The sequence below is a fragment of the Arthroderma uncinatum genome (genome assembly GCF_011692745.1).
Source record: "Arthroderma uncinatum strain CBS 119779 chromosome Unknown scaffold3, whole genome shotgun sequence".
NCBI lineage: Eukaryota > Fungi > Ascomycota > Eurotiomycetes > Onygenales > Arthrodermataceae > Arthroderma > Arthroderma uncinatum.
This window is the reverse complement of record NW_022983865.1, coordinates 3,456,089-3,468,643: the sequence shown is the minus strand read 5'-3', so window position 1 is coordinate 3,468,643 and position 12,555 is coordinate 3,456,089. Positions and strand designations below refer to the sequence as shown.

General features: G+C 50.9%; 5 protein-coding genes across 5 annotated transcripts; 3 read left to right on the top strand and 2 right to left on the bottom strand.

Moving 5' to 3' along the window:
- Nucleotides 1-18: 18 nt before the first annotated feature.
- On the top strand, nt 19-1,013 carry GIQ15_04801 (uncharacterized protein; the record flags this gene model as incomplete). Its single annotated transcript, XM_033552218.1, has 2 exons — nt 19-573; nt 672-1,013. 2 exons carry the CDS (start codon nt 19-21, stop codon nt 1,011-1,013), a joined length of 897 nt encoding a protein of 298 aa, XP_033405948.1.
- Nucleotides 1,014-1,274: 261 nt separating this feature from the next.
- Nucleotides 1,275-2,084, bottom strand: GIQ15_04800 (uncharacterized protein; the record flags this gene model as incomplete). The annotated part of the gene is made up of 1 exon (XM_033552217.1): nt 1,275-2,084. The coding sequence occupies one exon, from the start codon at nt 2,082-2,084 to the stop codon at nt 1,275-1,277; it is 810 nt and encodes a 269-aa protein (XP_033405947.1).
- Nucleotides 2,085-4,563: 2,479 nt separating this feature from the next.
- Nucleotides 4,564-7,698, bottom strand: GIQ15_04799 (putative C6 finger domain protein; the record flags this gene model as incomplete). Its single annotated transcript, XM_033552216.1, has 8 exons — nt 4,564-4,930; nt 4,985-5,460; nt 5,538-6,091; nt 6,152-6,433; nt 6,488-6,826; nt 6,878-7,513; nt 7,569-7,613; nt 7,659-7,698. The coding sequence occupies 8 exons, from the start codon at nt 7,696-7,698 to the stop codon at nt 4,564-4,566; spliced, it is 2,739 nt and encodes a 912-aa protein (XP_033405946.1).
- Nucleotides 7,699-8,172: 474 nt separating this feature from the next.
- GIQ15_04798 (FAM96B) lies at nt 8,173-8,797 on the top strand (the record flags this gene model as incomplete). Its single annotated transcript, XM_033552215.1, has 2 exons — nt 8,173-8,356; nt 8,424-8,797. The coding sequence occupies 2 exons, from the start codon at nt 8,173-8,175 to the stop codon at nt 8,795-8,797; spliced, it is 558 nt and encodes a 185-aa protein (XP_033405945.1).
- A 1,218-nt stretch (nt 8,798-10,015) lies between these two features.
- Nucleotides 10,016-11,461, top strand: GIQ15_04797 (3-oxoacyl-acyl-carrier-protein reductase; the record flags this gene model as incomplete). Its single annotated transcript, XM_033552214.1, has 3 exons — nt 10,016-10,071; nt 10,146-10,222; nt 10,500-11,461. The coding sequence occupies 3 exons, from the start codon at nt 10,016-10,018 to the stop codon at nt 11,459-11,461; spliced, it is 1,095 nt and encodes a 364-aa protein (XP_033405944.1).
- Nucleotides 11,462-12,555: the final 1,094 nt, after the last annotated feature.

The window sequence follows — 12,555 nt, the reverse complement described above, 5'->3', positions numbered from 1 at the left end:
ATCAACTCCTACCTCATCATGTCGTTAGCACAATGCACCGCCCTCCGCAGCGTGTTGCGAAATAAACGACTCCCTACACTCTCTACCAAACGCTGTTTCGGCACTCACACGACCATTACCCACATAGAATCACTCTCCATCCTACGCAACAGCCGCAGACGCACTCGCCAGCTAGTGATACAAACGCCCAATTGCAAATTCACTCAGAGTTCCACTTTACTAAAGAAGAAAGCTCCAAAAGAAAACTCCAGTTCGAAGGATAATGATAAAGGCGCTGCGGCTACGGCTGGTGCTGGGGAGGACCCGTTCGACTTCACCCAGCTACATGATAGCATCAAAGATGCCGTGACGAAGCTGAAAGATGACCTTGCGAAGCTAAGAGGAGGTGGAAGAGTTACCCCCGAAGCCATTGAGAACCTACGAGTGGTGTTGCATACGGTACCTGGTTCTGATGCTGGAAAAGGGAAGAAGGGCGCGAGCTCCCCGAACAAGGAGACGGTGAGATTAGGAGAAGTCGCGTCAGTTATTCCAAAGGGCGGCAGGTCGGTGTCTATACTAGTTGGGGAGGAACACGTACGTATTTCTATTATCTTTGCTTGTCATCGACATATATCATCCAACTCGATCTTAGTAGAAATAACTTTGCTAATATCATTTCCCGCGCCATATAGGATGTCAAACCGGTGATGTCTGCCATTAAAGCATCTGATTTATCACTTAATCCGCAAGCAGACCCTAACAACCCACTACAATTGAACGTCCCCATCCCGCCTCCTACGAAGGAATCCCGAGACCAGACAGTTAAAGATGCTAAGGTGGCTATGGAGAAAGCATCTAATGCTGTACGGAATGGACGTGCCGCCTTGAATAAGAAACTGAAAGGCAAAGAGGTGAAGAAGAATAGGCCAGATGAGGTACGAAAGGCCGTTGACCAGATGGAGAAGATTGCCGAGAAGGGCCAGAAGGAAGTGAAGGACATCTTTGACGCCGCGAGAAAGGCACTGGAGGCCTGATTTGCGACATTGTGATATTAAAGGGACTTGTTGGAATATTGTTATTGTGGCCAGTAAGAGCTGGCCGAGCTATATCCTAGGAGTCTGCTGCTTGTTTCTAGCAATATATTGTATGATAGAATCAGAGAAACAGAGAATTATAGCATTCCTTTCCCTTTGGACATATACCAAAAAAAGTACAATCATAGAAATGCGATCGATAAGATATTGTTACATAAAATTGTCTATATAAATATTTATACACCAAAATCTGCCGCCATTCTAAGGTGCACTAGCCGTAGCAGCCGCCTTTGGTTTCTTAAGAGGAGGGAGATTCTTTACGAGGCTGTCCATGAATCGCTGAGTGTGTGAGGTATGATAGGTGTGGTTGTCTGCCAGAGTTTTCATGACGTTCGTAAGGAAGGGAGCCATTTGGGAGTCCACTTTGGCTGGGTCCTCATATTCTCCTCGGATCAGGGACGCGATCATGTCCGATTTCTCTTTCTCGTTGACGTTCTCGAATTCGATGCTCGGCGCCTCAGTGGGCTCGCCCTTCCTCTCCGTGAGTCTACCAGCATGCTCCTCGGCCATCTTCTTCACAATCTCCATGGTTTCGGCCTTTTCCGTTTCGCTGGAGAACAGTACCCTTTCCCCCTTGTAAAACCGCTTTGCTAGATCGTCGGGCAAATCAACGGCGCCAACATATTTGTCACCAAACCACGAGAGCTTCTCCCGAATGGTGCTGGTATTTGTGAGTCCGTCTATAGCCAATGCCGGCCATGTCTCCTTCAACTTCTCGACGGTATAGGGCTCAGGATTGTAGCGGACAGGTTTCCGTTTCTGCTTCTCCTTCATTTCCTTTTGATAAGCCTTTACGCTCGCGCTTATTTCGCCCCCGGCGTCGTTTCGCGGCGCGGAACGATAACGATCACGTCTGGAGGTGGATTGCCCTCTGCCACCACGAGTAGAAGACACACCCGATCGATTATTTCCACCGTATCCGCCGCGTCCACCCTGCCCGCCGTATCCACCGCTTCTCATATTGGCTCTTTCTCGGAGCCTTTGCTTCAGCTGCTCGGAGTTCGCTAACATTGGACCACTGGGTCGCCTAGCAGCACCTGGAGGTCCATCTACTCGAGGGCCTGGTACCCTGGAGATCGTGAACCTAGGCCTTTGGCCTGCTAGTGCATTCTGCGTGTTGGACGACCGCTCGAATACGTCTTGAACTTTTCGCACGGCAGCTCCTCGACGCTCAAAAGGGTTACTAGAAGCCGTAGTCCTTCTTGGTGCTGCATGAATAAAAAACAATGAGCAATTAATATAAAACCGACAAGCTAAAGGAGTCTGCTTTCTTCTTACCCGTCGCGCCATGGGGCTTGTCTCCTTCAGCATTGGAGCAGGTCGATGTGAAGTCCCGGACTGTAATGAAGGAATTTCGGGTCAATTGCAGCGCCCCCCTTGCGGGACGCCTGATCATCTGGGTCGACATGTTTGCAATCGCCGCAAGACCTGCTAACGATTGATGTCCAGCCGACGCAGTTTCTTTTGCTTCCTCCAAGTTCGAGTTGGCGAGAAAGTTTTGAGACGGAGATGATCACGTGAGAAGCTGTGTTTTAATACCGTATTTTATTACAAATTACAATACAGCGGTAATGTTAGTCATCAATGCAAACAGAGCAAACATAGTGTGTACAAGCTTCCCGATAAGGACATTTATACCACTTGCCCACTTTATCCCTTGGACATTTCAGAGATCAATTTTCTCTTCTTCTCCTTCTTCTTCCTAGACTCGAGGTGGTTGACCGCTAGCCGCTTTTTCATCCCAGCCTGGTGACGCATATCCAGCTTCATAACAGGTTATTGTCTCGATATCTCCCTGTCAACGTACCCCGCATACGCTGATCCTACAGAGGTAGCTCGCGTGAGGCCGGAGTTGAGATACGGCGTACGATAAAAGCTGGAATAGGAGTCTACAGCCTCTACAAAGTCCCACGAGCTATTCGATAGCATAGCAGCCATGCTCCGCCGTAAGCCAACCGCGATCACAGTGACATCCGAAGACATAATCGCCTTCGAGGAAGCACAGCTCCGCCGCCAGCAAGAGATTATAAATAGGACTGCCGAAAATTCAGGTACTACTGGCAAAAAAGTTGAGAACGACGGCATCCGAGATCGAGACGGAGAATCCAGATCAAGCTCGAATCGAATAGGGATCGATCCCAACGATGAGCTGAAGCCGTTACCGGGCGCTAAAGCGAGGATTGTGAGGACCAGAGACGAAAGAATCGGTGTGGGGAGGTAGACTGGAGCCCTACTCCGTGCTTTCTCCAGGTCTTCCAGAAGCGAGGCATAAACATTGAACGGAAATGCAGATATTTCTTTTCAACCGGGCGCATGACCCCATTGATGACGTTAAAAGATATGATACCCTTTTGTACTATTTTTGTTAATGGAGGGAGGATGGGAACCGCAAGTCAGGGATGAGCGGGCAATCGGTGTTCGGATATTGTATAATGCTTGCAGGCACGAAACAATTGTTTAATTATCATTGGTCATAAATCAGGCCATCTGTCTGCATATCGTGCTTGGACGGGACTGTGGCCCAAAATGGATACTCAGAATGGCGTGCATGAGTTTGGAATGCCGGATGATCGTGGTACTTAGATTATTCCATGTCTGCATGCAGATATCCTGGCGCTGGGTTCTGGGGCGGGGCGCATCATGCACCGAACAAGGGCGTGGTTTCGGAATATGCAGCTCATCACTTTATGTATACATTAGCCAACGTCTCTATTACGTTGTGATTGACCTAGCTACAACCCTGGCGCAATAGTTAGGTGTTCATGAACCGTTGTTGCAGGCTTGGTATATATACTCGGTGCCCGAGACCATGTATCTCGATGATTCATACATATACCTACCCCCCCGCATCTAGATTCAATATAAATCTTCCTAGAAAGGTAAAGAGCGTGGGATTCATTTCTTGGGCTTTGGAAAGTTCACAGTGTATTATCCGCGCATCAATGCATATTATATCCTAATGATAATTGCTTTTGAGAAACAAGGGATAGTGCAAAAACATCCTTGCCGTATGATTACTTCAAGCATAGGGTATCTCTAAATGAGACAGGGAGAAAAGAGCAGGAAAGAGAAAGATCAGACATAGGAAATGAAAGAAAACCGAGGAAATAATGTACATCGTCCAGCCATCCACAGTTTCTCGGCAGTATGGAAGAACAGAGTGTTTCATGTGCAAAGTTGCGATGGTTGTAATTAGGCGTCCATCTGGTGGGAGAACGAGAATATTAAGAACTAGTGAATAAACAATAAGAGTGCCAAGCCGTAAATCGTTGCATCAAGTATTAGGTAGGTAAAGAGTGTAAGAAATCAAATCCAAGCGAGTGCGAGCGCAAAAAACCCCGATAAATATGCCATGGTTAAGGTATAAGTAGGCGACGAGAAGGAAGAAATCAAAAACATAAATCAAATATAAGCAAAACCAAAAAAAAAATGGTGAGATATATAGTTTGAAAAATGGAAGTAGGATGAAACGCAACGAAAATGGTCTGCTTCATCTCCTCCGCTTAGATTGCTCGCCGCCATAATCGTCGGTATCATCCCATCGTCGCTTCGCGCCTTCGGGATCGATGACGCTGGCGACACTCCTTTGCCAGTCACGCGCACCCATCACGACAGGTAGCATGTTATATTGCTGTGTAGGCATGGAGACTTGTGGTGCATGGTTCGGGTCGACCAATGGTACAAGGGTGGTTTGTGAATAGTCCGGGTATTGGGGCGCAGAGGCAGGGCTTGTGGTTGAGAGCGAGGAAGGATATAATGAATGCGGGTCGGGCATCACGGTGCTGGTTGTGGAGCTCGATGTGGCGGATGGTGGGGAATTGGAGTTTATGTTTCCTGCAAAAGCAAGGTCCCATTGCCTAGGTAATGTTAGCATGTTGTATATATATGAAGTTGGCAGGAGGTATACATACGTTATGATTCTAGAAGGGTTCCAGCTATTCTCATCCACTAGCGGTACGTTCATAGTAGGTGGTGGACGTGTAGTATCGTACGGTTGTAGGAGGCCATAATTGCCCGTGGCAGGCGACTCTGGTTTGGCACTTGTTTGGGCGGATACGGGAGGACTGATGGGGTAGGAGTCGTTGAAGGATAGATGTGACGGGGTAGCTTCGTGGGGGCCCTCGCTATAGGACGGGGAATGGTATAGCGGCTCGCTAGCCGGTAACGGTTGAGTTGACTGGGCAGCTGGGCTGCCATATGGGAAAGTAGGTTTGAGCTCGAACGGCTTGTTGATATCGGCGGAGAAGGCCAGACGGAGAGCAGCAAGCTGTGACTGCAGGTCGGTCATTGGCCAGGACGAACTACACTGTTCCAGCACGCGCATGTGGCGTGTAAAGTAAGACCTTGAATCCTTGTTAAACTCCGGATCAGGAGACGTGATAGCGATCTAGAAACCGTTAGAAACAAAAAAATAATACACTTAAGACTGTTTCAGGAGGAACGAGAAACACGGAGCCAGCTCACCAAGTGTAACATGACACTAGTCAAGATGCAGTAGATGGAGAAATTGATCCCTCTCTGCATGCATAGGAATCCCGCCACCCCGAACGACGATAGAAGGGCCTCTTGCAGTCGACACAGCGCCTTAGCCGAGCGATAGCATATAGAAAAATGATGTCTCCATTCTCCGCCTGCGGGGAAAGAGCTCGCAGCCACAAACTGCGGGCGATGGAGCATGACCTTTGCCAGCTCGAAGTGGGAATGCATATTGGCAACAAAATGGGAGGGTATCCACGGTGGCGAGCCGTCTGGTGGATAAGTCACCATGAGATCCGGTGGGAGGCTGTTATACCATGCTTCGAAAAGAGGGTTATTCCTGGAAAACTGTGGGTTGGCGCCCCAGTCCTTTGTTTTCTTTAATTTGTGGAAGGTGTCAACTATGCGTCTGATGTTGAGGGCGTTGTGGACGAAATAGCCGAATTGGCGGGACCGTTCGGCTTCGTAGGCATCGAGGTTCGGGATATCCCATGACGGCCGGGTTTCTACCGTATCTGTTTCGACACCGAATTCGGAGCGGCCTAGAGAGGTGTATGTTAGCTGTTTGCTCTATAATGTTATACTAGGAAAGTTGTATGTACCCTGCGGGCCTCCGACCATGATTTCCACGACGAGGGTCGTCTGCCAAACGCGCGTGCGGATGAGACATTCCACCGTATCGTAGCCACACAGTTTCCCCTCGGCGTGGTACTGGTAATGTTGATGGAGCTCCAGATCCTTGGACATGGAAATTATGGTCTTTACTGTCTGCCACGATCGGTAGTAGTATCCGGGACGGGGCATTGCCTCTCGCGCCTTCATGATGAGCAACAGTGCCTGAACGGTGCTCAGACGCGGTGCTTCCATGAACTCGGGTTCGAACTCTGTATACTTGTAAGACTATGCATGGTACGTTGAATGTCAGAGTGAGGTCTTACTATTAGCTAGGGCAAGCCACTTTGTAGCTTTTGCTGTATCGTTCAGCGCCCTGGCCGAGCACGCGAACAGGGCGCTCAGCAGTAAAGGCGAGATATCCCATTTCTCGCGCCGCCACTGCTCGTAGAAGTAGTTTCTCGGCACGACGGGCAGGTATGGATGTATATCGTCAAAGTAGATCTTGAAATACCCCATTGCCTCGCTGTCCGAAGGCATCAGCTCTGCCGGGAACTGAAGAGACGAGCCGGATCCGCTGTACAGCGAGGGAAGCGACTCTTCGCATTCTGTCAGGGCCGTTCGGGACTTCGAGTGGTCTTTTGACTCTTGATTGATATACGGAGCTAAACACGTTAGTACCCTAGTATAATAGAAGCAAGAATAAGATACCATACCAATGCCTGTCTCGTCAATCTTGAGCTCGTCGAATGCGTGTGTGAGATCCTGTGGGTGGGTGTCCTGCGGCGGCTCTGCGACTTGTATCAGTGGCTGCTGGGGGGTCGATACGGTGAACTGTGGCGGAGGCGGATGAGACTGGTGCGGGAGAGCATGCGGCGGATCTCGAGGATGCGGCGGCGGGTGGGAGGTCGGAGCATAGTGAAAGGACTGCTGCATCGACGCAGACGCATCGAGGGGCGAGTGGTGGTAGAATCGACCGTCGTCGGTGGGAGAGGTCAGGTACGGCTGTTGCGACTGGTATAGCTGGGAATCGCTCTCGTAGCCGCGCAGGTCACCGGCCCGGCGCGAGGGTTCGGCGGGATAGTATTCTCGCGCGTGGAAGGACGGCTGGGTGCTCGCTATCGAGAGCGGCTGCGAGGAGGCAGCAGAGGTGATGCTGCCGGAGCTCTGGTTGAGCATGGGCTGGCTGAAGTCGAGTATCTGTTCGTGGCCCGAGGCCTCTCCCTCCTGGTCGATGGACGGCGGAATGCAGACCAGCTTCAGTCTGGTGCAGGCGGAACACGGCCAGATGTTGGTCGTCGCCGAATCGCACTTGATCTTGCGTTTGCGACAGCCATTGCAGGCTCTCATCACTAGACGGTGTCAGTCGCTATACTTGGTCTCTAGACTCCGGAGCACGGAATGTACCTTTTAGCCGCTTGTGCCTGTTGTGTTCATCGACGAAGACGTAGTCTATACGGTCAGCAGTGTATCAGCATCGAGGCAGTAGAGACTCACTCTTGCGGCCTTCATGGCGCTCCCCGCCCTGCGCGGGCATGATGGTGCTTTGCATGTCAGAGCAGCGTTATAAGAGCCAGCAGAGATACCGTAGAGATACCGTAGAGATACTCCTTAGATGCCAGTGTTATAAGATGACCGTAGAAGACAGCAGCGAGTGATAGAGCGAGGTCGTTGCCATCCGCCGTCTCTGTCTCTGTCTCTCTCGGTGTCTGTGTCTCGATGGCTGTCTGTGTCTCTCTCGATGTCTGTCTTCTCTCCGTCTGTCTGTGTCTTCTCTCTCCGTCTGTCTGTGTCTTCTCTCTCTGTCTTCTCTCTGTGTCTCTGTGTCTCTCTGTGTGTCTCGTCTGCCAGAGCGAGACGTAGTAGTGTAGAGAGGCGAGGTGGAATTTTTAACTCCTGCGTTCCAGCATAAAGCCTTAAGTAACTCCGGCGGCCATCGGCGGGACGAGCGAGCGAGGGATTCCCAGATGAAACTACGATATACTACCACTACGCCTACACTGATACGACGATGCAGAACTCGAATCCGACGCTGCTGAGCGCGGCAGACTTGCCCAGTCGCCAGTCGGCCAGCAAGCCCGTCGGCGGCAGCATCTTCGACCAGCCGCTCGCGCTGCCAGATCCCTTCGAGGCCTCAGAGTCCGACAGCGACGGCGAGCTCATGGAAGAGCCCATCGACGAGCAGGAGATATTCGGTATTCCTCTATCTCATTATATATATATATATATGTCTGTATGTACTGTCTCTTACTGAATGGCTAGATTTGATTGCGACGATATCTGATCCTGAGCATCCGATCCCCCTCGGCGAGCTGGCCGTCGTCTCTCTCCGCGACATCTCGATAACGGCAGCGCTGCCTCGCAGTCCAGCATCCCCGCTGCGCAAGGTTACGGTGCTCATCACTCCCACCATCACGCACTGCAGTCTCGCGACAGTGATCGGGCTCGGGGTGCGGGTGCGGCTTGAACAGTCTCTGCCCCCCCGGTTCCGCGTCGACGTACGCATCAAGGACGGCACTCACAGCACCGCCGACGAGGTCAACAAGCAGCTAGCGGACAAGGAGCGAGTCGCCGCCGCGCTAGAGAACGGGACCCTGATGGGCGTCATCCAGAAGATGCTGGAGACCTGTCGATGAGCCTGGCAGGGCGCATACTCTCTCCTGCTTCTAGCGTAGGGAGTAGGCCAATCGACCACAGGAACCCGGTATAGGCATGGATGCATGGATACCTTACTGCCACGATGTAAACATGTACATCACCGACATATGTATAGTGGTTAATATCATATATCTGTATAGGGTGAAACGGGATCAGGACAGGGGTTAACATCACCCTGCGTGTCTATCTTTGGAATATCCAAGGATATGAATTTTTTTTGTTTTTAAACACCCATGTCCAGCAGGCACGTTTTTCATTAGCTGAAATAATTTATCACTCGCAGGCCGGATATCAGCTCTCAGGCCGGATATCGACTCTCCCACGCCAGATGGATAACACATATCATAATCTATCCCGTCTGGGTTGCATCCATACGGGATTAGCACCGATCTGTGGAGTTTGGTCTCGTTCGTGCCGTCGAAATGTTCCTTTTTATGTGTGAGGATACGAGGTTATCGATCTGCTGCTCTCATCCCGAGCACTCCGGGACGAGATACAAACAATCATCATATCGTATAGATGTACCCCACGCTAGATTCGACACGATGCGTTTCTTTTTTATCAGCCACAGCGTGCCGTTTTATTGGATTGCATTGCTCGTTCCCCAGCGTCTTTCCTCCGCCACTGGAGCGAACCAGTAACCAGGAAAGGATATCAGAGTGACCTTTTCCTCTCCACAATTCAGTAGCCGGCCTCTTTTCCTTTTCTCTATCAACCCTGACTATATAAGATCGCCAGTAACTAAAACCGCCAGGTTCAGAGGTCCACCATGGCAGAGCCCTGCCTTGAATGCAATGGCGTGATTCGTAACCATATTCCAGCGTCAGAGATCTCTCATTCGTGCCTGGGGTGGAACCGTGATGGCAACCTCCCAGAGACGATTTCCAGGCGCTTGGTTGAGGCACCCGCTAAACTTCGTACTCGCCATGCGATGGCTTCTAGTGGAAAATAAAGGCCTAGAGCAGGTCGTACGCTGGTCCTGTGCAGACTAAAGGCGAGTTTCAGGCTGGTTTGGAATTTGGTTTGATTTTTTTTATTTTATTTTTCGCATCGGCCGTGATTGAATAACCGCTGTCCAGTTGCTGAAGTCATTGAGCCGTGAGCCCCTAATATCTCCCCGTGACAGGCTGGTAGTCTCTCTCTACCCCGTACGTTAGAGAGACTACGTACTCCGTAGACTGCGCCTAAAATCAGATATGGTCTTTGATATCGGCAGGTTCCGACGCCAGGATGTCATCCTTCAGATATCCCCGTATGCGAGTATAGAGTGCGATGGCGTCCACATTCCAGAATGCTCCGTAATGCATTAACTAATAACGGGCATAGGCTGACGCCGCAGCCTGTGCGTAGAGGGCGAATGGCTGTGGAGGCTGTAACTGCTGTGATCTTCGCTGATGCCCTGGGTAGGCAAATGGACTGCTGCCCGTATATTCCCAGTAGGCGACTGGCTATCCAGCAAAACGTCCATTCCACGCATACATATAGCCAACCAGATACCCTGGACGGCCATGGTTCTGACGCCGTGGTCTTGTCCTCCGTCCGTCTGTCCGTCTACACAGGAACCATGCCGCCGTCTTGTCCTCCTGTCCCGCCATGAGCGAACAACCCTGCCAGCCGAGACGAGAGCGCGTACTCCGTATAATCATTGACTGAGATCTTGACTGGCTACGACCCTGCCAGCATCATTAGTCAGCCTATATTTGACCCCTCGATATCAGAATGGAGACTTCACGGCGAGTCACCCTCTGTCGTCCTGCCAGGTTTTCACCAACGCCGCGAGGGAGAGAGAAAAATCCTGTCGTCTCGTGCCAGACGAGGTGAACGCGGACTACGGGTACATAATCACCACGGTACCACCCGCGCCGCAAATGGCTTCATCTATTGCAATCGTGACGGGCGGAGGGGGGGACATCGGCCAGGCAATCGCGCTGAAGCTGGGCGCAACCCATGACCTGGTGGTCTTGGTCGATATCGACGAGGCAAAGACCAGCGTTGCCCTGGATCGTCTTGGCCGGGAGAAGTTCGGCATGCAGATATGCGACATCACAGATGGCGAACAGGTGGCGGAGATGGCGCGGCTGGTCCTGTCGAAAGGCGCGGTGCGGACGCTCGTGAACAATGCCGGCGGAACAAGGGCGTTTAGCCTGCACGACATGACACCAGAGCAGTGGCGGGACGAGACATCGTTGAACCTCGATGCGGCCTTCCTCTGCCTCCATGCCTTTCAGGACTCGCTCAAACAGACCAGAGGCTCCGTCATAAACATCGCCTCCGTCAACGGCCTGTCCGTCTTTGGGAACCCTGCCTACAGCGCCGCAAAGGCTGGTCTCATCCATCTGACCAGGTCCATCGCGGTAGAGTACGGGAAATTCGGCATCAGAGCCAACGCGGTTGCGCCGGGGACGGTGCGGACTGCTCCCTGGGAGAGTCGAATGAAAGCCAACCCAGACGTCTTCAGGGACGTCGCTCAGTGGTATCCGCTCGAACGTATCGTTGAGCCACAGGACGTAGCCAACGCTGTGTCCTTCTTAAGCAGCAATGAAGCGTCTGCCATCACAGGCGTCTGTCTACCTGTTGATTGTGGTCTGACGGCGGGACAGACAGCCATTGCTCGAACCATCACGCAGTCAGACCACTACTAAGTTTCTGAGCTCTTATCCCTATTACAAAACAAAAATCTTCTTCTTCTTTTGTTCTCTTTTCCTTTTTGGGGAGAGAAAAAATTCTCCGGAAATGGAGGGCAAGCAGACAAAGGCTCGGCATCCTTATCAGATACCTTCCTATTTTTTTATACAGGCAGCCATTTACAAGAGTTTGCTATTTACCACCAAATATCTTGCGCACTACAGTATGTGCTTAAGAACTCATCAATAAATCAGCCAGCGCCCTTGTTATGGCACTCGAACTTTGCGTTGTGTATATAAAGGAAAAGAGAACTATCATATCTCTCGAGAATGACCAAAGGGGGGGGTCAGTTTTGACCTTTCGATCGACCCTTGAAGAAACCCCGGCGTACCATTTACCCATCGTGATTGGGACGCGCTTTGAACGAATCACGACACTGGAAACTTGCGAGGAGCAAAAAGGGTCATCATGGCTCGATCCAGAACCCTTGCCCCGCAACAAACTGAGTGCACACGGAATTGTGGTGGATGAGGATGATGGAGGATTACGATGAGGCCAGTCGTCCTACAGTCCTACTGGCGGCCCACACCGTATCATGTTTAGTTCAGAGCTTAAAGTGCTGTGCTTGGGCTGGAGCTCCCTTCTGCAACCCAGAATATGGTTGACAATTCTTTCGCCTGTACGGACTCTACCTACATATGCTTTCTATGTGTCGTCTGCCAGCCCCTGCACCCATACTCTATACCTACTTACTGTATTTAACAAGGTACTTTAAGATTTTGTGATTACGGATTTAACCTTGATCTATACCTTGCATACATGGTATGGAATATGGCCTAATATAATTAAATAGATCACATAAGAACAAGGGTTTTGGGTTAGAGATTATAGGTCTTTGTTCCTGAGATTTCAAATAAACGGTGCTTGTGAAATAACCCTCCTTTGGGATTGGCAGTGGCCCCCTAGCGAAACAGGAAAAGGGGGACGAATATCAGACGAAGGCGTTAGTCCATGGCTTGAACGGCTGGAGGTATCCACGCGCAAAGAACCTCGCTAGTTACAGTTATACTCTGATGAAGCCTCGGCTCTTATATGAATGTACTCGCATCTC